The following is a 27360-nucleotide window of genomic DNA, read 5'->3' on the forward strand; positions in this document are numbered from 1 at the left end:
TTGAACACATACTTTACTTTAAAATTAACAGTCACAATTGAAGAAACAGTGGTTTATTTTGCTAATCAAGTGGCCAAGCTGTTGAATTTTAAGGCCCCAACAAAGGTTGCATCTTAATAGTTTCATTGCACAATAAGACAAGATCTTGTACTTTGCTTATTCCTGGTAAGAAGCACATTTGTTTCTCCAATGGTTTCCACTTGCCAAATGCTCACAATCATTGACATGGTGCAAATATCGACAACAGTTTAAGATCAAAAGGACTCCCACTTCCAACGCAACAACTGTTGGCACTGCTTTATGGAAAGGTCCATCCATAAACACTGTTCTATCGTGGTTGGCCAAGGAGTCCTGCTTTGGCAGCCAGAGCTTCATTCTGTTGAATATGATATTCTTGAAATCTCAAGGATATTCTTTGTGTCATTTTTAAATATTTTTGTAGGCAGTGTTCTGAGCAGGTAGACTAGAAAAAAGGGACGAAGGCATTAAGAGAGATGACAGTAAATTTTATTTTAAAATTGATGTATTCCAAAAACACGGTTGTACTAAGATTTTGCTTTTACATTGTACTGGAAGCAAATTACATTAAATCAGCAAATGGAAAGCAAATGGGGTGCAAGTTCTTTTGTGTTACTTTTATTGGTAGATCTATTTTCCTAATTCCTTACTCAGGATTTTTTTAAAAATATAGGAACAGCGGCAGAAATAGTGAAATGTTCCTTTTCGTGGAAAAGATTGATTCTAACAACTCAAATACAATTCATTTACAGCTATGACAGGGAGAATCATCCTTGCGGATGATTACTAAAAAGCCCCCCCAAAACAATGACACTTAACTTTCCTAAAAAATTTAGAAGAAAATATGAATGCTAAGCAACAGCTTGTAATGGAAAGAGGTTTATAACACTTTGTGCCTAAGTGAAATTTTAAATCGGAAAATCAAAAGGGAAAAAATGTGATGAGGTCCATATTCTAACTATGTGATATATCACTCTAAGTTCAAGCTGGGCTGTTTCCAAAACCAATATGACTATTCTGGATGATCAGAGGGGCTATTGTCAAGTTTTCTTTGTAGTTGTTTTTGCTGAAAGGGGATGAGTCTTTGTTGGGGATCACTTAGATAAATCCTAAGAACTGGTAGGACAAACATCTTTTTTGACAAGTTTGTCTCAGTAACATGTGAATGCCTTGTTAAATTATTAGTAGTATCAAATTAAATGTAAAAGACTACCCAAAATTCTCAGAGCAATGGCATACAAAAGGCCATGATTCAAAACTCAGTCTTACAAGTTACAGAAACATCATCAAAAGAATACACTAAGGGGCTTTTCTCTTTTGTTTCTTTACAGAAAATTAGGGCAAATGTTAGTGGAAAAAGTTACATACCTCTTCTGGTTTAACCTCTCTTGTTGTGAAGTCTTTAACACAATCCAGAAAACAGGTTTCTGTGAGTTTATTGTAAGTTCCAAGAAACTCTTTAAACTGTGAACAAATTCAAAGTCAATTAAATTATTTTTTTTCTGTTGCCCTAACATTGAGATTAACCTGATAATATAAGTTATTTTTCAACCAAACATACCTAGAAACTAGAGTGAATGGTGTGTATACGTATAGTAATCAGGCACAGAATCACATAAAATGGAAAATAAATTTCTTTTAAAGTTCCATCAATTCTGCAAAATGTACAAATAAAAACAAAAGTGAAAAACAAGAATTTTCTATTCAAATAGCCATACCTTTCCCCTAAATGAACAGAAATAGGGTTATAGTTTTAATTTTAATCTGTAAATTACACTTCAAATTTTGATGTTTTGTTTCTATTTTTTTCCTGATTGTTTGCTAAAAGGAAAAAAAGCATTTCCCTGACATTCTTGTTACTTTATTATCCTCTTTTAGAAATGAAATTTGGAACAGCTGGTTAAGGAAACTTTTGGCTAAGTCTGCATCTTGCAGTGGTTTTAATTTTTCAAAACCAATTTTCTTTAAGCGAATCTTACCTGTTTAATCTGATCGGTTTCTGATATTTGTGCAGCCATATTCTTTTGATTTGTAGATCAGTCACCTGTGTTAAAAATACAAAAAAAAAAACAAACTAAAAATAAATGAATGCATTTATGAAATGGAATTGAAAACAGCTATAAATGAAAAATAATGGTTCATATATTTGAAAAAAAATCTCATTGTGTCTGTACGTTTTCATTATTTTTTTTAGATATAAGACATTAAAGCTAGTAGTTGTGCTGTATAACTTTTTAAATTTACCAGCTGAAGTCATTCATTCCAGTTACTTTCCCACATTAATTTATGGAATCACTCTCATAGCAAAATATTAAATCTATTGTTTATGGAAGCTTTGAGATCTTTGGTAACTTTTAAAGTTATCTCTGGAATTAATGGGATAAATGTGACTATCTCATTGGTAGTCACTGGAACTATGTAGGTTTGTCTCTTCCAAGAACTGCTTAAACCCTAGTTTAATGATGCTTAAAGGCATCATTAAAACAAAAACAAAAAACTATTACAATTCAATATTTACAGTTCTGTGGAGAACTCTCAACTTGAAAATCCAAGGGTTCCCCAGAAAGCTTATCTTCCAATAAAAGATAACCGCAGAAACTAATCTATGCAATTTCTATTCAGAGAAAACCATATTCAACTAAACACTATAATTAGTAGAGAAACAAAAGAAGAAAAATAGCAGTGTTAAAATACCTCTTTAGATTATTAGGATTTTTCTCTTAACCACAAAGTTATGCCTGGTCTGAGTTGGTAACATTTCATAGGATCATAAAGCTAGATAGAACTGAAAGGGATCTCAAGAGGTCATCTAGTTCAGATATTTCATTTTACAAATGAGGAAACTGAGGCCCAGAGAAGTAAAGTGGTCATAAAGGCACACAATATTAGAGGCAGGATTTGAACCCCGTTCTTCTGACTGGAGAACCATGTTCTTTCTGCTGTACGATGTAGCCTCCTACAAATCATTATACTGTATTTATAAATAATGGGGATTCTGGAAACCTTCATGAAGTTTATACATTTCATGGGAAAATTCAATTAAATGATAATCCCATAATATCTGTTTTTTAGAGGCAGCTTGGTGGCTCAGTGTATAAAGTGTTGGGCTTCGAGTCAGGAAGATCTGAGTTCATATCTGGCCTTAGATATTTACTAGCTATGTTACCCATGGCACTCAACCTCTGTTTCCTTATCTGTAAAATGAACTGGAGAAGGAAATGGCAAACCACTCTAGTATCTTTGTCAAGAAAACCCCTAGGGCAGTATTGGTATGATATGGTTCATGGGGACCCAGAGTTGGTCACAACAACGTTAGCTTGATATAAAACATTTTTAATATTTTTTATCTCGATCCTGTGGAGTAGGAGGTGACTGATGTTAAACTTTACCATTTTCCACCAGATCTACTCCTTCTCTTCCCATCCTGGTTTAACCAAATTTCTTTTCCTCTCCCCTTTATTCATCTCCTCTTTTTGTGCTTTGTGGACTCCTTAAATAAGGCCAAAAATCACTGTGCTTTACAGAATCCAAGAATTTTACAGTTTGAAGGCACTTTAGAAGTAATTGCCTGTTTTATGGAGGTTTGGGACAATTGTTTTTTAATCTCTGACAGCATACTGTCTGGCATGTTCAAAGGCACTTAACAGTAAGTGCTTATTGAACTGTGTCCAAATCCTACACGAAAAGAACTATCACCATAACATTAGTGGCCATACAGCCTATATTGGAGGACCAGTTCTTAACCAATCTTACCTCAAGACCTTCTGTATTTGGCCCCTCTCTTTACTATAACACTATTACCCAACAATTTCAAGCTCTCATTACCTCACAATTGTCCTTGTTTATTGTCTCTCCCCTCTTCAATTCAATCCCTCTTCCATAATGCTGCCAAATTGCTTTCCTCCACCGCAGACTTTTTTATTGTGATAATTTATTTTTTGGGGGGTGGGGTAGAGATTGTGTTTTGAACTTAATACACCAAAAAATATCTCCAGCAGAACACAAAAAGAAGATTTTATATATGGTAAATCTCCAATTCATACAATAATTCTACTTGTTACTTTCAAAACTGTCCTGCTTCTTTCTGCACTTAAAATGTCACAACAGCCTTTTGGGAGGCATTATTCTTGCTAACTCCCCTTTTTCCTAACCTCCTACCCCAACTAAAAAGAGAAAAAGCCCTATAACAGATACTTTAGTTAAAAAAAAAGTGAATCCATGAAGTGCCAAAGTCTGAAAATGTGTGACTGTGCATCTTGTGTCTATCACCTCTCAGGAGATGGGTGCTTCATCATGTGTCCAGAGACAGAGCTTTTGTTCACTGCATTGATCTGAATTGTCTTTCAAAGTTGTTTTCTTTACAATGTTGCTATCCTTATATAAATTATTTCTTTGATTCTGTTTCTCCTTCACTCTGAATCAATTTAAACTTCTAGAATTCTCTGAAATCATTTCTTTACTGCTTATAGTATGTAATATTCCTCTATCTCTCTACCTACCTACCTACCTACCAATTTGTCTATTCATTTCCCCAGTTGTCAAAAGAAGCATTGTATGGCTTCCCCTTACCTTTAAATTTCTTTCCTCCCTCCTTTTACTGTCCCCTTCAGATTCAGGAGGTTTGTCCTTCCCCATTGCATCTGATGTATTTCTACTCTACACCGTGTGGTGTATTGAACCCTCCTTTGTCCATTTCAGACAAGAATGAGGTCCACCTGATGCCTACTCACCCCCAGTCCCTTTCCTGTACATTGGTATACTTTTTCTTATACACCCCAACTATGAGAAATAGGAAGTTCTATGCCCCTGTTCCTTCTTTTATCCTCCTTTCTCTTTTCCTTCTTCAAACCCTGAAACAGAACCAATCCACCAAGAGCATTTATTTGTCTTGTTTAACATTCTTAATACTCTCTAAAGCTGCTCAAGGGTCACATTTCTTTTCTCTTTATTTGAATGTCAGCACTACACACTGCCCCCTCGATTGCTCAAATAAATTTACCTTTCTTGGTTTCTCTGGGCTCCTGTGATTATACTTCAGAGTTCCTACTCAATCTTTGGTCTTCTCATCATGGCTATGTCATTTCAGGGATTTCCTTTTGGAGTTTCTTTCAGGTGATCAGTAGACTATTTTTATCTTTAATTTGCCCTCTGCTTTTAATAATTCAGAGCAATTTTCACTTATATTTATCCTTAATTTAATTTCACTAGATATAGTCTAATGTTTCAGCCTGTCAAGGTCTTTTTTGACCCTGATATGTTATCTAGTGTAGTGTGTTAGCTTTCCCTCTCAGATTTACGTTATTTTTCAAATTACATAAACATGCTATCTATGTCTTTATCCAAGTTAATTGATAAAAATGTTACAAGGCATAGGACCAATGGAGTACTCCAGAGGAGATCTTACTTAAAGCTGTTATTGCTCTTTGGTTTATTATTTTTAATGGTATTTAATTTTTTTCATTATACGTAAAGACAATTTTAAACATTCATTTAATAAGATTTTGAGTCTCAATTCTTTTCCCTCTCCCTCCGTCTTCTCCCTAAGACAGGGAGCAAATTGATGTAGGTTATGTATGTGTAATTATGTAAAACATATTTCCATATTAATGGCTACTCTCAGTCTGGTCATACAACCAACTTAAATGCACAAAATCCAACTGTGTATTAACATATATCATTATTCTGTCCAGAAGAACAGTGTAATATACTTCCAAGTGCTTTGCTAAAATCTAGCAACATTCCCATTATCTATCAGCTTCCTAATGAACTCTTCTGAAAAAGGAACTATGTTTAATCTGGCATGATCTCTTCATGACTAAGTTATGCTTTTTATTTGTCAAGATCATTGATTCCTTTTCTTTTAAAAGTTTATTTTTCAATTAACCAAAAGCTATCTTTTCTCTTCCCTTTCAATCCCCCTGTCATTTGAAAAAGAAAGAAAAAACTCTTTGTTACAAACATGTATTATAACTCAAGCAAAATCCATTCCTGCACTGGCCATATTAAAAAGCCAACTGTCTTAATCTGTACTCTGAGTTTAGCACCTCTCTATTAGGGGGTGGGAAGCATGTCATCACGAAATCATCTGGAATCATGGCTGGTCATTATGTTGATGACAGTTTCTAAGCCTTTCCAAATTGTCTTTACAAAACAGTTATTATATAAATGATTTTTCTGGTTCTACTCATTTCACTCTATTAACTCTATTAGACTTTTCTAGGTTTCCTTGAAACCACTCCTTTCATTATTTCTTATAGTGCAACAGTATTCCCTCACATTCATACACCATAACTTCTTCAGCCATTCCCTAATTGATGGGCTTGCTCTCAATTTCCAATTCCTTGCCACTGCAAAAAAAGGCTGCTATAAATATTTTTTGTACAGCTTCAGTTTTGCTTAGAATAAATCCCTCAATCTACCCTTCCCTCACCGAACTGTGTGGGTTTGTACATTCTTCCCTTCTTTGATCTGTTTAGATGACAGTGAGGTTCAACTGTTCTCCCAGCTCTCATTTGTTTAGACTTCTACTTGTGCACCTTGATTAGTGAGATATCTTTCTGTATCCTTCCTTCCCCAGTATATTCTTCTCCTCCTCTTTCCATTCTTCTTTTAACATCACCAAACATAATAGAACTAATTTTAGGCCCTCTGACTAAGTAGAATCCCTTAATGATCCATGTTGAGGATAGGGTTCAGAGGGCATTACATGTATCATCTCTGTAGCAGAATGGAGGCAATTTATTTTTTGTTTAGTTCCTTGTGATTGTTCAAGTGTGCTTACCTTTCTCTGATTCCTTTATTTGAACTTCCAAGTTTCTAGGCAGCTCAAGAATGCTCTGCTCTCACTCTATGTAGTTGCCAAAAACTGGAAGTCAAGGGGATGTCCATCAATTGGGGAATGGCTGAATAAATTATGGTATATGAATGTAATGGAGTACTATTGTGCCATAAGAAATGATGAACAAGAAGACTTCAGAGAGGCCTGGAAGGACTTATATGACCTGATGCTGAGTGAAAGGAGCAGAACCAGGAGAACTTTATGCACAGCAACGACCACAGTGTGTGAGAGTTTTTTCTGGTAGACTTAGATTTTTGTAATAACACAAGAACTTCTTACAAAAAAAAAAAATCCCAATGGTGGTTCTCAAGGCAAAATGCCTTCCACACTCAGAGAGAGAAATATGGAAGTCACTCACATAATGTAATAGATCATGTTTGTGTATGTGTATGTGTTTGTGTATCATGTTCTGATTTGTTATACGATTTCTTTCATTTATCTTAGTCTGACTACATAGCATGACTATAGTGAAAATATACTCAATAGGAAAGTATATGTAGAATCTATACAGAATTGTATGCAGTCGTGGGGAGGGAAGGGGGGAGTGGGGGGCAGGTGGGGGGGATAAAATCACAATTGTATGGCAGTGATTGTTAAACGTAAAAAAAAAAAAAAAAAGAATGCTCTGCTCTGCCTCTCCCCAAGATACTTGATTTCCCTATATCCTATGTCCTTCGAATTCTGGAATAAGGTATTTCATACTCTCCATTTCTTTACTGTGGTAGTCACTAATCACACCTGCTAGTTCCTTCTGTACTTGAGGGTACAGTTCATATTGGTCAGGTGATCTCGATTCATTAGGGGCAACTAGATGCTTTCTTTTTATATTCTTATTTATATTGCGTTTGAAACTGGCAACAGAAGCAGTTAGACAAAGTCAGGAGAGACATGAGTTCAAATGCAGCACTAAAAAGCTGTGTGGGCTTGGGCAAGTCACTTAACCTTGGCCTCAAGTTTCCTCATCTACAAAATGAAGAAAACTACTGCACCTACCTTTCAGGGTTATTTTGAGGATCAAATAATACTTTTAAAGCACTTTGTGAACTTCAACACACACAGAGCTATTATTACTATTGCTAGCTATTTTTTTCTGTCCTTTCTAGTGCAAAGGTCATTCTTCTTGGTAGAGAAAACAGAAGTAAAATAAGAGCAGAGTGGCTCTCCCCTAATCTCTATGATCAATTATCATCTTGTCGTCCCTGGCCTATCTTTTAATTCTCCCCTCCCCAACTTTTTAGTTGTTCTTAGTTTCCCCCCTTTTTGTTCTTCTCTTATACAAATAACAGAAATCTGTCCCCCTATCCTCCAAGGGAAAAAAAGAAAAAAGGGGATGATTTTAATATTGTAGACAGTTACTACTCAAGGTTTCCTGAGCACTTCTGACACTATCCTTACAGAACCCATGTCAGGCTGTACTTGTTATCCTTTGTTACTGGCTCATCATTCCATTATTTGCATGGATCTTTTAAAAGTTTAGATTGATTAGTAAGTTCTCTTTCCCACTTGCTCTCTCTAGAGCACTTTTATTGATCCTCAGAAGTGTTTCCCTTTGTGGTTATCAGAATTTTATTCTTCAGGTTTAACTTCCCTTACTGAATTTCAGTTCGTGGAATCCCATCTATCCCTCAACTGAACCCTACAATATGGGCTCTCCCCAAATTTATGATGTATGTAAGACCATGCCTGGCTCTTCTCTCCTCTTCTCACTAACTCTGAGATTATTAAGCATTCTCTCCTAAGATGACTATGATTTCAAACCCTGGCAACATAAAAGTGCAAAGAAGGAGGAAAAATAAGTGAAACCCCAATTTTAAACCGTCAAGAAACGCTATTGTCAATCTTCAGTCACAATATCAAAAAACAAATTTTGCAAAGGAAGCAACTAAATTCACATTCCAAGGAGAAACAAGAATAATAATCTAGAATTATGCCACTTTGTGTTAAATCAAAAGAAAAATGGGAATACTGAAGGAGAGAGGGAATAAGCATTTATATAGTGCTACCATGTGCTAGTTACTGTGCTTAGCGGTTTTTTTTTCTTTTCTTTTTTTTTTTTACAAACATCTCATTTGATCTTCACAAATCTGCCAGGCAGGTGCTATTATTATTCCCATTTCAAGTTCTAGAAAACTAAGGTAAACAGAAGTGACTTGACTTACCCAGAACCACACAGCTAATAAGTACCTGAGGATGAATTTGAATCTTCTCGACCCAAGCCTAGTAACCCCCCAATCACTGTGCCACCAGATGCCTAATATGAGATTATGAAGAGCAAAGGTTGGCTGGAAATTAAGTGTCAAAAAAAAATAAGTGGATATTTCATGAATGGGGAGATTTTAAATCATTCTAGCAAAGGAACCCAGAATTGATGCACTTACAGAGTTGGCAACTTATCAAATAAAGTTAAATACTTTCAGATAGCAACAAAGACCATGAGATGGAATGTTTGTTTCTATGTGTTTAGGGTTAGGCAAGGCCATACTGTAAGAATGGGAAAATTTTTTTAAAAACTGCTTTACAAAAACAAAAGACCTGTTCACTTTGAGAAGGTTGTTTGTCCTTCCTTCTTGAAGACGACCAAAGACATCAGGTGAATTGCAAGTGAATTGGATTTAAGTGAGGCAGAGCTGTGCAAAGTCATCAGCAGGACTCTTCCCTCCAGGATCATCTGAGTCTGGTGGCAAGGCAGACTAGGACAAATGGAGGTGGCCCAGATGCAGTGGGAGACCCTGATCTTTCTGAGCTAATGCCTTACCCACTCAGCATTTAATATTTAGGTAAGAAGTAAGGCAAAAGATGGCCTCGTTTGTGTATTTAAACAACAATGACAACAACAACAACCGAACAAACTAGGAGGGAGAGACCCTGAGGATTTCTGACCAAAACTGAAACAACTTCTATTTTCACTCATCCTGAACCATCAAAACCCAAACAATGACCCAGTGAGAAGGCAAAGAAGCCATCAATGGATTATTAAAAAAAAAAAATCTAAGAAGCAAAAGGTTTAACAGGAAATAGAAGAGTAGGTAGAAGTGAGCAGTTTAGAGAAAACATCATTTCCTCATTATTAAATAAACATTATAAGGGGTGGATGATATACATTTCTTTTGGATAAAAAGAAAATAACATGGGAGGACAAGAGTACCGAGGGAGAGTGGTCAGGACTGAAAAGGAATGCTGGCAAAAAGCTTTCAGTTCTTTCTGTCACTCAGTCTACCTCTGAGATGGCGGGCAAATACAGATCTCACATGAGAAAGATGATCGCAAAAGAAGAGTTGGTCATAACCAAAACAAAGGGAAAAATCTAGCAGCATCACTGAATGACCCAAAAGAGGAGCAATGAACTTGGCTGGGGTTTGGTTTAGACATTTCAGGAGATAGGTTACTACAAAATAGAGTCTTAGTACTAACTCCCACGAAAGGGAAGGAAATAGGATCCCCGAAATGCATAGTTCAGAGCAGGACGAACAGGATGCCATTGATTCAAAGGCTGACATGGCATCTAAATGGATGACTTAGGAAAAAAATGAGAAAGATCAGGATTGACCACTTCTTTAATGTGATTAACATGCTCACCTTAAATAAAGAACAACACCTGTTGTGAAATCAGAAAAGCTTTCATTAATCTTTACGTCCATTCCCCCCCGAATGGATGGGTAACCTCCCTAGTAAGGTTATAGGAAGACTACAACTTGTTCATATCAATGGAAGCTTCTTATACTGTTCTGAATTCTGGCCCTCCCTCAACACTGTTCCATTGCCACATGACTTCATGTTCTCCTCTGATAGGTTTTCCCTCAAACAGCTTGTCAGACCTGCACACAAGCTTCTGACCTCTAACCTGACTGTGCTAAATCACAACCTGATCACCCAAAGCTATGGAAACAGAACTTCCTTGTTTCCCACACTTAATATTTGCTATTATAGCCTTCTTTTAACCTATTATAACACTCCTGGGAATGGGATGTTAAGGTAACTTAGAAGAAAAAAGGAGTAAGAGAGCAGAAAGAAGGAAAATGAAACTTCTTGGAAAGGGACAATACAAGTTAATGTTACCAAAAAAAAAAAAAAAAAAAGATGGGGACACAGAATTATCTGAGCTGGGAAAGGAAAAAAATAAAATGAACAAAAGAGAATAAAACAATTATGAAATTTGGGATTGGCCAAAGTAACAGAAAGAAGGAGGTTTTAGGGGCTGGAGATTAGGCTAAATTTATTAACGAAATCTTATCTGATAAAATGAAATGCTAACTTAAAAAGAGCAGGAAATACATACTACACACATTTTAATGGATAAAAGACAACCTTGAAAAGCACAAACCTGATAGGAACAAATTAAATTCCCTAACAGAGCAGAATCAACATGGTAAAGCAGAAAGAACACTGGCTCTGGAATCAGGGAACTTGGCTTCAAATCTTGCTGGTGATGTTTACTGCCTGTGTAACCTTTCACAAATCACTTGCCTTGTTCCCAGTTTCCTCACTGAAGCAGCTAGACTAGATTAGACCTCTACCTGGCTCTCTATATAGTTTTCAATCAGAAACAGAGTAATAGAATGGATATAAAGAAAAACTCAATGATTTTTTGCACATAAGAATCACATTTAGGGATTCAGATAGGTAGTTGGTTGGTGCTGTGGATAGAACATGGGGCCTGAAGTTTGGGAAGACCTGAGTTCAAATCCAGCCCCATACACCTGCTAGCTGTGTGATCCTAAGCCAATCACTTCAAATCACTTAACCTGTTAGCTTCAGTCTCCTCAACTGTAAAATGGGATTAATCACAGCACTTATCTTACAAGGTTATTACGAGGATTCAATGAGATAATATTTGTAGGTACTATATAAATCTTACCTATGATTATTATTTACTGCACGTAAGAATCACATTTAAACAGTATGGACCCATAAAGAATAAAATTAGAAAACAGAACAAAATCTGTTATGTAGGTCACTCAAAAAAGAAAGGTTGCAAAGCATTATTGCAAAGAAGAAATAATAAAAATAGATTATATCAAGAGATAGAAAAATGCATTATGCTTAAAGGCACCTTAAACAATAAAAAATTATTAATTACATACATACACACATATGTATACACTAAGTGTTGTAGAAGGTAAGTTCTTAAAAGTTAAATTAAGAATAAAAAGACATCAACAGTAAATAGGAGACTTTGATATTCTTGTCTCAGAAATGGATAAGTTCAAATAGAAAGATAAACAAGAAGGAACATGGATTTTTGAAAAAAATGGATCCAACTAACTTAGGACTTCTTCTGAATAGGAACATTACAGTATGCAGGTATTTCTCAGCATTCTTAGGTGTGATTATGAAATCTGATCATATAATAGGTCACAAAGGAATCATAAACAAATGGAAAAAGGTAGAAATAATAAATGCATTTTCTGCAGACCACAATACAATAAAAACAAGGGAATAAAGGAAATATGAGCAAAAGATACCTATTGAAATACAGGTTAAGTTCAAATAAGTTTAATTTGTCCTGAATGAGTCAAAAAAACCCAAATAACAAATAATTATTGTATTTACAGTCATTAAGCTTTTAAGTACCTGCTAGCTGCTATGCTAAGTGATAAAGACAAAATACAAAACCAAACCATCACTGCCTTCTAGAAGCCTATATTCTAGTGAGGGGAACTACGAAAATATACAATTAGAAAAATACATAATTGTTTTAATGATAACAACACACCATATGCCAAAATTTATGGAGCAGGAAAAACAGTCCTTAGAGGAAAATTTACATTAATGAAATAGAAAAGGAAAGGCTCAATGAACTGAGCATAGCAACACTACAAAAGAAATGAAAGAGTGAAATTAAGGGAGGTAACATGGCACAGTAGAAAGAGTTTGTGGGAAACAAACCAAAGAGTTCTGTTTCCACAGGGTTAAAACTCCTCCCAGCTTTAAGCGATCAGGGTTGTGACCTAGCATGGTCAGGTAAAAAGTCAGAAACTTGCGCACAGGTTTGACAAGCTGTTTTAGGGGAAGCTTATCAGAGAGGAGAACATGACATCATGTGGCCAACAGATGGTTTTGCAGGAAGTCCAAAAATTGGAAGTGGACAGAGGGTCTGTAGTGGTCTGAACTCCCAAGCCTTACTTGGGAGCTATCTGTTCATTCAGAGGGAATAAACGTAGAATTAATTAATTCATTAATAAATAATTAATAAAAGCTTTCCTGATTTCACAACAAGTATTGTATATTGTTCTTTGTTTAAGGTGAGCATGTTTCTCATAGGGGCTTGCTGGTTGGGCTCATTTCTCACAGTACTGACATAGTATCTTGTCTCTGATACCTCATAACTGTGTGATCTCAAACAAGTCACCTAATCTCCCTGAGCCTTGTTTCATGTACTGAAAAATGAAGCTGGTTTAGAATAGTCTCTGAGGTCTCTAGATGATGATAAATCATGAAAACTAGGAAAAAAATATGCAGATCTATCTGAATCATGCTCAGGACTATAAAACTTGCATACCCTTTGATCCAGCAATACCACTCCCAGGTCTACATTCCAAAGAGATTAAAAAAAAGGGAAAAGGACCTATTTGTACAAGGGTATTCATAGTAGCTCTTTTCCTGGTGGCAAAGAATTGGAAATTGAGGGGATGCCCATCAGTTGGGGATTGGCTGAACAAGTTGTGGTATGACTGTAATAGAATTCTATTGTGCTATAAGAAATGATGAAAAAAATGATGAGCAGGATGATTTCAGAAAAACCTGGAAAAGTTTATGTGAACTGATAGAGTGAAGTGGGCAGAACCAGAAGAAGACTGTACAAAGTGACAGCAATATTGTATGATGAACAATCAGGAATGATTTCACTAATCTCAGTAATACAGTGATCTAAGACAACACCAAAGGACTCAAGATGAAAAATGCTATCCACCCCCAGAGAAAGAACTTATAGGAGTCGGAATGCAGATGGAAGCACACTATTTTTTACTTTCTTTTCTTTTTTGGTTTGAATTTTCTTTCACAAAATGACCAATATGGAAATGTTTTACATGATTGCACATGTATAACCTATATCAGATTGCTTACCATCTCAAAGAAGTGAGGACGGGAGAGATAAAGGGAGAATCTGGAACTCAAAATGTAAAAAAAAAGAATGTTAAAATTATTTTTACATGTATTTGGGGAAAATATTATTAAAAAAATAAAGTAACTGCAGGCAGAAACACAAACTAGGAAGAAACAGAAAATCTTGAAAACAAAATGGTTCGTGAACTTGAATAAAAACTAAAAGTTTCAAAAAGGACTAACAAAACCAATAAACCATTAGCTAACCCAGGCTAGCACAACCAAAAGATTTCTGGTGGGCCCTTGAAAAATGTAGAGGAAAACATCCTCTTCAGGCTGCCCAAAGTAGTAAGTAGCTGAAGGTTATGCAGGTTGGAGCTAACAGATAAAAAAAAAAAAAATGAAAGGAAAAAAATCATGTGACCAAAAAAAGAGGTGAATTCACAAAAGGAAGCAAGAAAGTTTATTATATAATCATATGCTATTAAAATTGAGAACAAAATTCTTATTAGATTATTTTCCTGTTTTCTGTGCCTTTTGCCTATACCAGTACATGAAACTGGATAAACAGTGCATCAAATTAGTCCATCATCTCTGTCCTAGGCAGACCTCACAGATGGATAATGAGCCAATGATGACCAGTGATGAATAGAAAGAGATGGTTAGATTGCATTTGGAAAACTGACAAATGTTTCCCACAATTATGTTTTCATGACACAGAAACCCATCTTTTAAATATTATTGTTTTCCTAGTACAGGGCTTCTCATAGGTCATAGTGCAGTTTTCAGTTTAAAGCTTATGTGGTTAGTTAGTGTGACCTACTAGATTATGTCCCAGACTTGGAGTCAAATTGAAAAAGACTCAAATTGAATCAAAAGATTTACATCTCAAATCCTACCCACTAGCCATGGTCAAATAACTTAACCTTTTTGAGCCTCAAGCAATGACCAAAGGCTTATTCTCATTGCAATAACACAATCACAGTTCCTTAAATGTAATGATGAAATATTCTAGTGTGGAGGAGTCAAAATTTGTGGCCAAGGTACTAAAAAACCATAATTGGGAAATGTTTAACAGCAACAAAAAAAAAATACAACACATGTTAATTTGTGATTTTCAAAGTAAATGTGCAGTCAGTAGGGATTGTTTTATTTCAGTTTGCTACAATTGTTCTGCTTACTCTCTATCACAAACAAAATCATAAGGTGGTTCAAAGTAGACATCACCAAATGTTTGTGAAAAGTAGCATAAAAAGATCACACAAGAAATGCATGACTGAAAAGGAGGTGGGCTGATTACATAATGACAGCAAAGGATAAAAAGATGTATACCAAGCATGCTGCATTAGTTCTCATGGCATGTTAAAACAAAAGACTGAGAGGCATGTCCTCTGTGGAAGACATATGGGAAGATATGGACATGACTGAAACAGGATAAGAAGCCACGGATGGATTATAACTGTGGAGAGGGAATCCACACCCATGATATTACAGACACATTCAGGCAATGAAATACTTTAATTTTGTAGTGCTAAAATAATTTCACTAAACTGAATGAAAACAGGAAATTCCAAAGATTGAAGCCCACAATTTCTGGATACAGTTTTAGAGTTTACCAAGTATTTTCTGTATAGTAGGTAGCTCATGTGTATTTCATAACTTAGTATAGGTTAGTATTATCTTTATTTTCATTCATATAGAAATTATCTTAATTTTATGCTCAAAGAAACTGAGGCATAGAAGAAAAGTTACCTGCGAAGTCACCCAACTTTTTCAGTTGTATCACCAGGATTGCCATCTTCCATGACTGATGCCATTATATACATTCCACTAAAACACTACCAGGGGATGATTCAAATAACACAAACATTGGTTTTGTACCCATACCAAGTTGCTTGGAAGTCTAATTGCTGTACCACCTCGACTTACAAGCAAGTTGACAAAAAAAAAAAATCTATATTCCTCTTGTCTTTCTATACATTAGTGGAAAAGAGCCAAGAACAGTCAAGTCTAGGCAGGACCATCTTCATAACTGCTAAAATCCTGAATGTAGGTCATGATCCTCTCTTACCACTGACAAAGAAACAAAGCATTCTTCAAGCACTCCAGTAACATGAACTTAAAATGAGGTGAGATAGTCTCCTAACTTGAGTTGTCTCTAGGGGATTTGACAATACAAGATGAATCAGTTCTATGTTGTTAACAGAGGCTTACACCTGGAATACATTTAGCTTATGCCTCTAAAACCAGCTCATATAGCTCCTAAGAACTGGAAGGACTACTTTTCTGGAAATAATCATTGAATGAAATCACTTTTTTGTGGAAATCTTTTTTTATTTTTTGTTAAGCTGAAATAAGGTCAATAACACAAGAATCAAGGAACTTTTAACAAAAGGGCACCAGATGAAAGTACAAAGGTCTAACTACTAGATTTTCACTTTTTAGAACTGTTGAACAAATACAGTATGTTCATTGTAGTACAGTAGGTCACCTGGTGAACTAAGCTTTTCAAGTTTTTGATTGCACTCTGGTTTCATTGTTATTTTTTCTTTTTAATGTGAAAGAAACTAATCTGATCACCAATTAACGTAAGTTCCAAAACCTGTTTATATTTTCATTTTCTTGTATTTCCTACGGATTAAGTTAGAATTTATTTTTCTGACAGTAATCAGATAGTTGTTATGAAGGCTATATTTAATAATTTTAACAATTTTAATGCATTTCAGAGGTTTGAAATGCTGCATTTTCCTCCTGTCAACAGATAGAAAATACAATTAAAGTCCAACATTCTGAATTGCAAGAAAATGGACAGTTATGTAGTGCCCCCATGTGGTTTTGAAATAAAGACACAGCTATGAATTTTCTCTAATATGGATTGTTTCCTTAGTATACTTTATCTCCCAAACATTAATACATATTAAATTAAACCTGCAAATGTGTTTAAGATACCTCTTGCTCATAAATATCTTTTACTAGCTTGTCAAAATCCTTTCCTATGATGCTTCTGTGGCCATTTCACATCTAATGCCAAATGCTCATCCACAATTATGGTAGGCATGCTTTTCACATAATTAACTTATTCTTTTTATTCTGAACTTGATACCTGGAAGGTCTAGGTTCAAGTCCCATTTCAGACATATCCTGTGCAACCTCAGGCAAAAATCACTTAACCTTTCAGTGCTTTTGGCAACTAAAGGTGCCAAACTGTATGGACAGATGTTTTCCTATGCCAATGAAATCACAAGTCTAGTCATTCTCCCTTGTCTCTATGTGGTAGACATAGGAGAAGAAACACCTTAGTATGACTTTCAAGGAGAAAAGATTTTAGCTGATTTGAAACATTTGAAAGCTGATAAGACAGGCTCCAGTGTTTTGAGACAGTTGTTAAGGATAACATACGTAGCTGTGAGGCAACAGAAAGCACCGGGCAACAAGTCAATGAGCTCCTCTCTGGTCCCACCTCTAATACCAACTGTGCCATTCTGAGAAGTCAAAGTCATTTCTCTGGCCCTGTTTCTTCCTCTATAACATGAGGGAATGGAATGATTTCTGAGGCCCTTTCCTACTCTGCAAAAAACCTACATATACTTTCTACTGTTCCAAAGTACAACAATGGTAAATGGTGAAAACATAACAAGTAATGATCACTGATGACATGAATAACTGTTAATTCAAAATTTCTATATTAATAGACTCAAGTAGATATTTGGGCTGTTAAAAAACCTACTATTTAACATTTAGAATAGAACACACTTTCAGCTTCAAGAGAATATTGATTATTTTTCAAATTAGTATTAAGTGCCAAAATGCCAAATAACCCCTGGGACTTTATTTTATTTGAATGCAGATTTACATTTACTTGATTGCCATTCCCCACCCATGCGTTCCACAGCCTTAGGTTACTTCCTATCTCCGCTTTGTAAATCATTTTTGTATAGCCCAGAGTGACTAGGGGCTCTCTACCTTCTCTAGAATAAAATCCAAATGCCTCAATTTGTCATTTAAGACCCTTCACAATTTGGTCCCATACTACCTTTCCAACCTTATTGTCACTAATGCCGTAGTCCAACCAAAATGGTCACCATGCAGTTCTCCACTCACATTTAACTTCCTGTCTCTATGCTTTCTAGTCTCTACAAGGTGCCAATGCATTCCCTTCTCACTTGCACCTCAGAATCTTTAACTTTCTATAAAGCTCACTTCAGTTGCCCCCTCCTATTTGAGGTCTTTTCTGATTGATACTCCAGGCTGTTAGTGCCTCCATCCACCATTTTGGCTCTATTTATATGAGCACAGCGGCAGGGACTCCTTTTTTTTTTCTTTGTAATGCCAACACCTAGCTCAGGACTTGGCACAAAGTAGGTGTTTTAATAAATGTTTATTGACTGAATGGTAGTGAAGAGACCTGAGTTCTAATCATGGCCAGTTACTTGTTATGTGTTCAAAAGCAAGTTATTATGTCATTGTACTTCAGTTTCTTCATTTTTGAGGCCAATAATACTTGAATCACAGATCAATCACTTAGCACAGTGCTTGGCACAGAGTAGATATTATAAATTTTTATTGACTGAGATCACATCAGGTTGATGTTTGTAAACTTTAACAGACCTCACAACTACACAATGGAGAGAAGCAGTGGGAGTTAGTAGTGTCAAGTCATAGCGTGAATCCTGCCTATGGTACTCATCTGTTTGAACATGGCACTTAACATTCCTGAGGTTCATTTTTCTCAGCTGAAAAGAACAACAGTAATAACAATAGTACTTCACTTCCAGCATGGTTGTGAGGATCAAATTAGGAAAAACTGCAAAATTCTAATTGCTCTAAGTGTTGGTCACTATGATTGCGAGCTACTATTGTTCACCAGATTATTATTCACCAGATTCATTTCCCCGCCCCCCCACTCGTGTTCCATTCACCAGATGTAACACCTAGGAATCATTCTACCCTTACACATCTCCAGTCTTCCTACACTTCTGACCCCAACAAGTACTCTCTGAACCAGTGACACTGGCTTCTTTGCTGGTTCTTGAACAAGACACCCATCTCCCAACTCCTCTCATTTTGACTGGCTGTCCCTTACGCCTAGAATGCCCTCTCTCTCTCTCTCTCTCTCTTTTACCCACACCTTTTGGCTTCGTTCCTAAACCTCCTTCATTCCAACGCCTTGGGAGATGACTTTCTATTTACCCCGCAGATAGCTGATCTGTCCAGTGGTTTTCGGTCACCTCTCCCCTCGGACAGTGAGCTAACTGACAGCAGAAACTGTCTTTCGTCTCTCCTCTGCGCATTTGCACATCTCCGGCCTCTCTCACCTTCCGTCCACTTACAAAACAGCGCAGGCTTATCACTTCTCACCAGCACCGTCGCCACGGTCTCCTAAATGGCCTGGCAGTCTGTTTCATCCCCACAGGGGCCCAAGATACCCCTAACCTGCGGGTCACCGTCACTTCCTTGCTCAAGAAGCTTCTGCGGTTCCTTACTGTTTCCAGGATACAACACGTGGTGCTCTCTGTGGCACTTAAAGCCCCCTGCAACCAAGGCCCACGTGCTCCGTTCTGCCCCGGGCCCTCGGCCATCCCCTACCCCGGACGTTCGGTTTCCAGCCCGTGCCCGGGGCCGTCTCCTCTCCCCTCTTTCTCGGCGGCCGCCCCATTATTTGGCATATACACTGTGTTTCGGAGGAGACGCGCTTCAGCAGGCTCGGGATCGACGCTAGCGGCCAAAACGGATTTGAAATTCCTCCGGCAGCCACGTGCCACCCCGGATTTGGAAGGAGAGACTCTGGGTCCAAGCCTGCCTCTGGCCACTCCTGAGCCGGGTGACCTTGGGCAAGTCACAAAACCTCCCCGGTTTACAGTCCGCTCATCAGTCCCAGGGCAGGACCCCGCGAAGGAACAACGTCCAAGGGGGCGGGGCGCTGAGAAGAGGGCGTCCAAACCAGGGAGAGAAAAGGTCCGCAACCGACCTCAAGGTCACGGAAGACAGGTTTGGGCCAGAGCCTTTGAGAGCGAAGCCTGCGGAGAGACCGGATGGGGCCCAGAGGCCTCCGGCAGCCGCATCGCCGGCCGTACAAGGGCCGCCCCTCCCCTGCAGGATCCCTCCTTCGTCCAGACCCACGTGTGCCCCGGGAAGCCCGCCAGGGCTCCCAAGCTCCGGGCAACCTCCGCCCAGGACGGGCCCAACAAGATGGGGAAGCCCGGGGGGACAGAAATGAAACCGCACCTGCTGGGTCGCGCGCTCCCTCCCACGCCCACCTGGCTGCACAGCCGAATTCGGGAGCCGGGTCCGGGGTCTCAGTCGCCGCGGCAAGCGGGCGGCTCCGGGCTTTCGTCAGGCCGGCGCCGCGGTGGAGGAGACCGAAACACGTGGGGTCGCGTCTGTCAAGTAGGCCTGTCTGCTGGCAGTCGCCGATTCGTCACGGTCCAGCCGAGGCTTCCCGCCGAGAAAGCCTGACTCCTTGTCTGGCTCTTGCCTTTCCTTGCTTTCCGTTTTTGTTTTTGTATTTCCTTCTGCTCGAGTGCCGTGCTGGGGATGCCTGAAGCCATGGCTAACATAGGCGCGAATCTGCCGATACTGGTTAAAAAGATACGTTTACCGTGTTGCAACGGTCTTGGGCGTTACAGTGAATTGTCATCTCGGGCAGCGCTTCCTGGTACTCTCCAAGCGCTCAGCTTTCTGGTCGCCATCTCCGTTTCCTTTGCTGTGAAATCTTTACGAAGGGATGTGACTAAAAAAAAAAATATACATATTTTTTTTGATGGAGACGTGGAGAAGTTAAAATCAAACAAAATTCTTCCCCCCGCCTTTTTTAACGCAGCCACCAGAACTCTCGTGGCCGGCCTTGGTTTCCAGCCGGTGAGGGATAAGCGAACACTCCTCCAGGCCTTTTGGTTGGCTAGCGATGGGCGGAGCTGCGAGAGCGCATGCGCCTTGTGTTCCAGGGACTCAGGCTTAAAGGGAAGCTGGCGGGCAACCGAAGTTGTTGCTAGGGGTAATTGGGGTGCTGGCGGGTTTGGGAAGCAGACCCCGAGGGTGTGCGGGAAAGGTGCCCTGCACCTCGGGGGAGGAAGCGAGATCGTTTTTTTCTCCAGATTGGTTAAGTTTGCTCCGGATGCCTCGGTTCTGTGCCACTCCCTCTTCCCCTGCCCCCGCCGCCCCGCTCCACGCCCCGTCTCCAGGGACCGGCCTCAGGGTCCCGCGGGAGTCGTTTTGGCTTCCGCGTCCCCTTCTTGGTCTCCCACCATCCCCTCCCGTGCGTTCTTACTTTTGTTTGTTAGTTTGATGTACAGGATTCACACCAATCTACTCTCCTCGTTTTGAGGCCCACGGGCTGGCAGCAGGCCGGACCTGAGTTCAAGTGCTGCCTCGGTGCTCTTTAACCGCCGCCTGCCTCACTTTCCTCATCTGGAAGATGGGGGTAGTAGCCCCTGCTTCCCAGTGTTGTTAGGAAGATCAAATAAGTTACTTCTAAAGTGCTTTGTTAGTCATGCCCAGTTTTCTGGGCCAAGATGCTGGAGTGGTTTGCCATTTCCTTCTCAGCTCATTATAGATGAGGAAACTGAGGCAAGCAGCGTGAAGTGACTTGTCTAGAGTCACATAGCTAGTGTCTGAGACCAGATTTGAACTCCTGGAGATGGGTCTTCCTGACTCTAGGGAGGGCATTCTTTCAACTGAGCCACCTAGATAGATGCCCTGAAAAAGCTATAAGAATGAACTATGTAATATTGCTATGGCTCCAGTTTATTTCCGGTTCATCTCAGTATTCTTTTTGGTCTAGGCAGTGTAGTAGCTCACATTGCATTATTTTGACAGTTTACCCTTCTGAAATAATCTTTACTCTTTTGAAATTTAAACTGATTGGTGTCCTCTCCCTCTCCTCTCCCCAGTAATCTTCAGACTTGAAGTAGCAAAAGCTTTGTTTTGAAAACTTGATGGAAACAGAAGATCGTTTTCTCATTAAGAATGGGGCTCACCTTATTAGCAGCAATCTCCTTCACTCCAAGGGATTTCACCCTGAAGAGCAGAAGAGTGTTCAAATACCAGTGAAGATGTTGCGTGAAAAGGTTGCCCCCAATCCTGCTGATGATTTGATGTTGCATAAAAATCAATCAGCATACATTCCTCCTGCTTTGTCAGCAAATAAACCAAGTGCTGCTGACTTGAATGGAATATCTGGTGGTATGTGCTTACCTGGGTTTTCTTTAATTTTCATGGTTAATGATCATTTTTATTACTTTGTTTAATATTTGTGTTTAAAAAGTTAAAGGCACTTTCCATAGAAAACTGAAAAAACTCCAATGAGTAAAAATATTTTAAATTCTCTCCTTTTTTTGGGAGGAGGGGGTGACAGCTGAAATATAAAGATTTATCTTTTTGCTGTTTACCCTTTATAGTGTTTGGGGCAAAACCTTATTTTGCATAGGTTAGGTGCTCGGTAAATATCTATGGGCCTACTTTTTTTAAAAGTATAAGCTGCAAGATTTGTTTTATTCTTAATAGGAGCACTATTATCAAGAACAATGGAAAGACATTGAGCTCTTTGTAATAGTATTGCCTACGTATGGTACTAAATTCTGCCTATTACACAATTTCCATTATGTCAGTCATTTTTTGAATGTGCAAAGATTTTATCATTGATGTATTGAAGTATACCCTGTAGATTAATGAGTTTCAGCTCTAGAACTGCATGGATTTTCAGAGGCTACAGATTGAGGCCCAGGAAGGCTAAGGATTTGCAAAGTGCCACAGAGGTGGTAAATGATTTCAGGACTTCTGACTCCTGAGGAAGGGTTCTTTCCACTATACCATTATGCCATAATTGTGCCACCCAGAATCTTTAAAGTGTCTAAGTTTGGAAAGGTTCTTTACAAGAAGGTTAGAAACAATTTTTTCCTTTGGCTACAGCAATTCAGAAACATCTTATGATTAGTATTATTTTGAGGAAGCTAACCAGACTAATGAAGCATAATTATTTATATTCAGTGGTATTATACTGCATCATAAAATATTTTAATCTTTCTGTCACTTTGGCTTTGTATGAATCAGTAGTGTCAAACTCAAAAAGCAGTGCCAGCCAATAATCCATGCATAGTAGACAGCTAGATGGCTCAGTGGAGAGAGCCCTGGGCCTGCTGGGTGACCCTCGGTGAGAGACTTAATTTCTGTTTGCCTTAATCTACGGGAGAATGAGGTGGCAAAAACCAGTATCTTTGCCATGAAATCCCATATGGAGTCATGAAAAGTCAGACATGACTAACAGCAGTTCATATGTAAGGATCTCTTTGGACTGTATGTTGATTTAGTTTAAAAATGTAATGTTATCTATATTTTAGTGTACTTTTATTTATTTAATATTCCCAATTACATTTTAATCTACTTTAGTTGCACTTGGGAGTGATGTAGACTGCATGTTTGACACCTCTGATATAGACCACATGCACTTTCCTTAACCTTTTATTTTGTATGCACATTTGGCCTTCAGAAAGGCCAAATTCTTTTGAATAATCATATACACAACTAAGTATTAAAAAGACATGAGGTCCAGGTCATAAGGAACTAAAATTGACCATTGTATTTTATCAGGTACATCATACCTAACATCTGATAGAAATCATAAACACCCACCTAAGCCAAAAAATGGTACCGATCCCATTTTATCACAAGAGGTAAGCAACTTATCATCTTAAATATAACATTTCAGTACTCTCAGGGAATGTTTCTGGGTATAGCATGTATTGTTCAAATTTAGCATATAGAGATTTTTTTATACTGATAAGACTTTACTTAATGGTACATTCAGAATCTTCATTCATTTGAAATGTTTCTGCATGAAATAGGGATTTATCCACTAGTAATTATTAGTATTAGTAATAATTAGTAATAATTGCCATTTCATGAATAATTAAAGAGGGGGCACTATTCATTGGTCAGGTTATTGTTACTAATGCAGCAGTATTTGTTTATCCAGTCTCAAAGGCCATCCAAGCTCAGCTGAGTCCCATTTGCTTCAATTCCTTTTATTTTTCTCTGATCAGTTCTTTATTCTATGCCTGCAATGACTGTTCAGATCTTTTCTTCTCTAACCACCTTCCCCCTTGTTCCTGGCAGAAGACTTTGCCTTCTTTGTTCACTGAGTAAGTTGAGGCCATCTATCTTGAGCTCCTTTTCCTTTTTTTCCACTCTTGAGATTGCCTCAGAATCATCCCCCTTCCTTTCACTCTTGGTGAAATCCTTCACTCTTGAAGGATGAGTTGGCCCTTCTTGTGGTCCTTGGTTATTCCCTTTACTTCAAGCTCCTCTAGCAGCCTCTTTGATTACATACCTCTCCCCAGGTCCTTCTTGTCCACTGGGTCTTTTCCTCATTAGTTTCAAACATACTCAGATATCTTCCCTCTTTAAAATATCTTTTAACCCTACTATCCCCCCTAATTATCAGCTTCTATCCTTCCCCATTATAGCCAAATTCGTATACTTGTAGAAAAGTATATTTAAAAGGCTTTTACAATGTAAGTCCAACCTATTTTTCCAGGCTGCTCATACATTTCTCCCTCTCGTGTACTCCATACTCTAGCTAAACTGACTGAATTGGTGTTCTCTGTATACAGCATTTCATCTCATTTCCATCCTTTGCACAAAGTGCCTCCCTATCCTTCCCCCACCCTCCAAATGCCTGAAATATATACCCTCATCACCTTTTCTTCTTGGAGCCCCTGGCTTGCTTCAGGTCTCAATTCAAGTATCATTTGCTTCAAGAGGACTTTTTTAATTTCTCCCAATTATTTGTGGACTTCTACCCATTATACTCCCCAGTTATTTTGAACGTATTCTCTTTTTACTTAACTTTGAACTATTTTATGCCTCAGTGGAATATAAGCTCCTTAAGGGCAAAGACTTTCTCTCATATGTATTCCTGGGGCTTATCTAGCAAAATGCCTGGCATAAGTATATGCTTAACACTTATGAAATATTTTATTATTTGTAAATGGCTTTACAACATTCCTGTAAAGAAATACAAGGATTAATCCCCTTTTACCTTGACACTTCATTACATGGGTAGTTGAACTTCTTTTCTTGTTATAAATTTCTCTGATTTTGTACGTGGCAGATGGCAGAGATGAGACTATAATCCATATAAAGAAACTACAGGATTTGAAGGCAGTTCAGGATTTATCTGGTCCATCTTATTTTTGAATTAAGAAATCCTTTCTACATCTTCCTTCCAAGCCTTTGCTTAAAGATCTCCAATGAGGAGTAGTAACCCACTACCTCCCCATATAGCCTATTCTAATCAAAGATAGCTGATTATTAAGAAAATTTTCCTTATATCCAGCCTAAATTTATCATCTCAACTTTAACTTATTGCTTCTAATTCTCTCTGGGGCCAAGTAGAACATTCTACTTCCACATGATAGGCCTTTAGGTACTTGAAGGAAGCTTTCCTGTCCCCGCTTCTGCTCCCTTTTACCCCTCAAATCTTTTCTCTCTTAAAAATTTTTTTCCTTTTTATTACAAATTTGATAAACATCACATGAATATTTTAATATTTAGCAATGCAAAGAGGAGGATTATATATAAAATTATGAACTGCTACTTTGATTTTTTTAAAAGAAACGTACATCTTTCATTTAACATGATAATAACTGAATTGCCCTGTTTGTGTCCCATTCTGAAATTCCTTTTGCTTTCTTCTGTATATTTTGGTAATATTTCATTGATGCTTCTTTTTTCTTCCTTCTTTCCTTCCTTCCATCTCTTCCTTTCTTCCTTCCAAAAGGAATAAATTTTATTTTTTAATGTACAATTTTGACATATTTACATGTCTATCTATACTGTTTTTCTGACAGTTAAGTATAGATGCCTCTTCCCTGTCTACCACATTAGTAGATGCTTCCTTTTTAAATGTTGTAACCTGAAAAATATTGTTGAACATATCATAAATGGTTACACACACACACACACACACAAATGTGCATAATATGGGCACTTGATCCTCTTTCCTTTCCTTCTTCTCTCCCTCTCTTTTTTCTTTTGTTCCTTCTTTCCTCTTTCTTTCCTTCCCTCGCTCTCTCCTAACCTCCCTTCCTCCATTCCTCCCTTCCTTTTTTCGTTCCAAGGAGGAGAGGTTGCTGAATAATTGGAATCAATGGTCAGGAAGTAGTAGTGGTTAGCAAGGAACATTCCTTCTCTGCTTGTTAGTGCTAGTGTAGGCCTGCACAAGATATGGCCCACGGGCAGTATGCTGTGCAGGTGTGTATTTACATCCGCTACATTTTTTCGAGGGCTGCCTGAAATCCTTTGGTGGGCTGCAAGCGGTATGTGGGCTATAGGTTGTGCGGGCCTGGTAGTGTATTGGGGTATGTGTCACTGAGGGAAGACTAACATATAGGAGTGTGAAAGGGAAAAAAGTTCAGGATGAAGGGAAGTTTTGTTCATTATGCGCAGGAATTTTAGAGAAAGCTTGGAAGGGGTTGGGATGGGCCATGAGTGGGGTTGGGTTCGTGAGAATAGGGATGAGAGAATGGGGGTGGGGTCAGGGATAGTTGTCTCTGCCTGTCTTAGTCAGGCACTGACCACAGAGAAGACAAAGAACATTCTCTTGGAAACCTGTTTTCCTTTGAAGTTCATGGTTTCCAAATTTTCTACCTTATTCACATTGTGATAGAATAATAATAATGATTATAATCTGGCTCTCAGATTATTCTTTCCTCCCTCCCTTTTCCCCCCATCCTCTTCAGTCTCTCAGTATTTCCTTCCTTGCTGCTTACAAACATCCCCATATCTCCCCATCCTTAAAAACAAAGCAAAACAAAAATAAAATAAACCTTTTATTTATTTGACTCTACTCTCTTTCCAATTTAGCATCCTATATCTTCCTTTCACAACCAAACTCTTAGAAAAAGGAGTTTATTCTTATTTTATCTTCTTTTACTTATTAATCTCTTGCATTCTGGCTTCTTATGTAATCATTGATTTGAAACTACTGTCTTTGACATTATCAGTGAGCTCTGTTTTTCTTTTTTTAAGATAAATTTTTAAAATTTTTATCCTGGACTTGACAGAAAAGAGCAAATATAAAAATGAAAAAGAGGATTTTACATGAAACCGTGAATTTCCCTTATCTACATCTCTAAAAAAGTATATTAGCATTTATCATCTTAGTGCTGAAGCTGTCTTGCTATGTTTGTGTTTCCCTGTGAACTTCTAATCTGTATACTTTAAAAAAAATACTTAACTGATTCTGTTTTTTCTTCTTTCTCACCTAGTTTTTTGCACCTACTTCACTGTCATATTTTTCTTCCCAACTCCTGCCCTTTAAAGGACTATCCCTGAACATGATTGAAGTAAAGTGAGAGTAGATTAAGTTTAAGAAGCCTAAGGAATTGGGAGTCTAGGGCTTTTGAGTAATCAATATACATATTGTAGTGGCTATATTATGAATGTTTTTAAATGTTAAAGAG

The 27360-nt window shown here is 38.0% G+C and overlaps 2 protein-coding genes across 9 annotated transcripts in view; one reads left to right on the forward strand and one right to left on the reverse strand.

Annotated features, from left to right (window-relative positions):
• Positions 1 to 37: 37 nt before the first annotated feature.
• Positions 38 to 20254, reverse strand: TIMM9 (translocase of inner mitochondrial membrane 9). 4 transcript variants are annotated; one of them, XM_072629329.1, is made up of 4 exons: positions 20158 to 20254; positions 1998 to 2062; positions 1387 to 1482; positions 38 to 463 (listed from the first exon to the last, which is right to left on the reverse strand). In XM_072629329.1, exons 2-4 carry the CDS (start codon positions 2034 to 2036, stop codon positions 329 to 331), a joined length of 270 nt encoding a protein of 89 aa, XP_072485430.1. In that variant the 5' UTR covers positions 2037 to 2062; positions 20158 to 20254; the 3' UTR covers positions 38 to 328. The 4 variants fall into 4 exon arrangements, with proteins under 4 accessions (XP_072485430.1, XP_072485429.1, XP_072485432.1 ...); XM_072629328.1 differs by having other exon boundaries at positions 20126 to 20244; XM_072629331.1 differs by lacking the exon at positions 20158 to 20254 and adding an exon at positions 19216 to 19426.
• Positions 20255 to 20806: 552 nt separating this feature from the next.
• The window catches only part of KIAA0586 (KIAA0586 ortholog), a 153807-nt gene continuing 147253 nt past the window's right edge, over positions 20807 to 27360 (forward strand). For all 5 annotated transcript variants that reach the window (XR_011971752.1, XM_072629322.1, XM_072629324.1 and 2 more), the window contains exons 1-3: positions 20807 to 20894; positions 21790 to 22081; positions 23486 to 23568. Coding sequence is in view for 4 of the 5 variants with exons in the window: in XM_072629322.1 (XP_072485423.1) it covers positions 21835 to 22081; positions 23486 to 23568 (330 nt within the window). In the remaining variant the exon portion in view is untranslated. The remainder of the gene's footprint in view (positions 20895 to 21789; positions 22082 to 23485; positions 23569 to 27360) is intronic.

Source organism: Notamacropus eugenii, chromosome 1 (assembly GCF_028372415.1).
Source record: "Notamacropus eugenii isolate mMacEug1 chromosome 1, mMacEug1.pri_v2, whole genome shotgun sequence".
NCBI lineage: Eukaryota > Metazoa > Chordata > Mammalia > Diprotodontia > Macropodidae > Notamacropus > Notamacropus eugenii.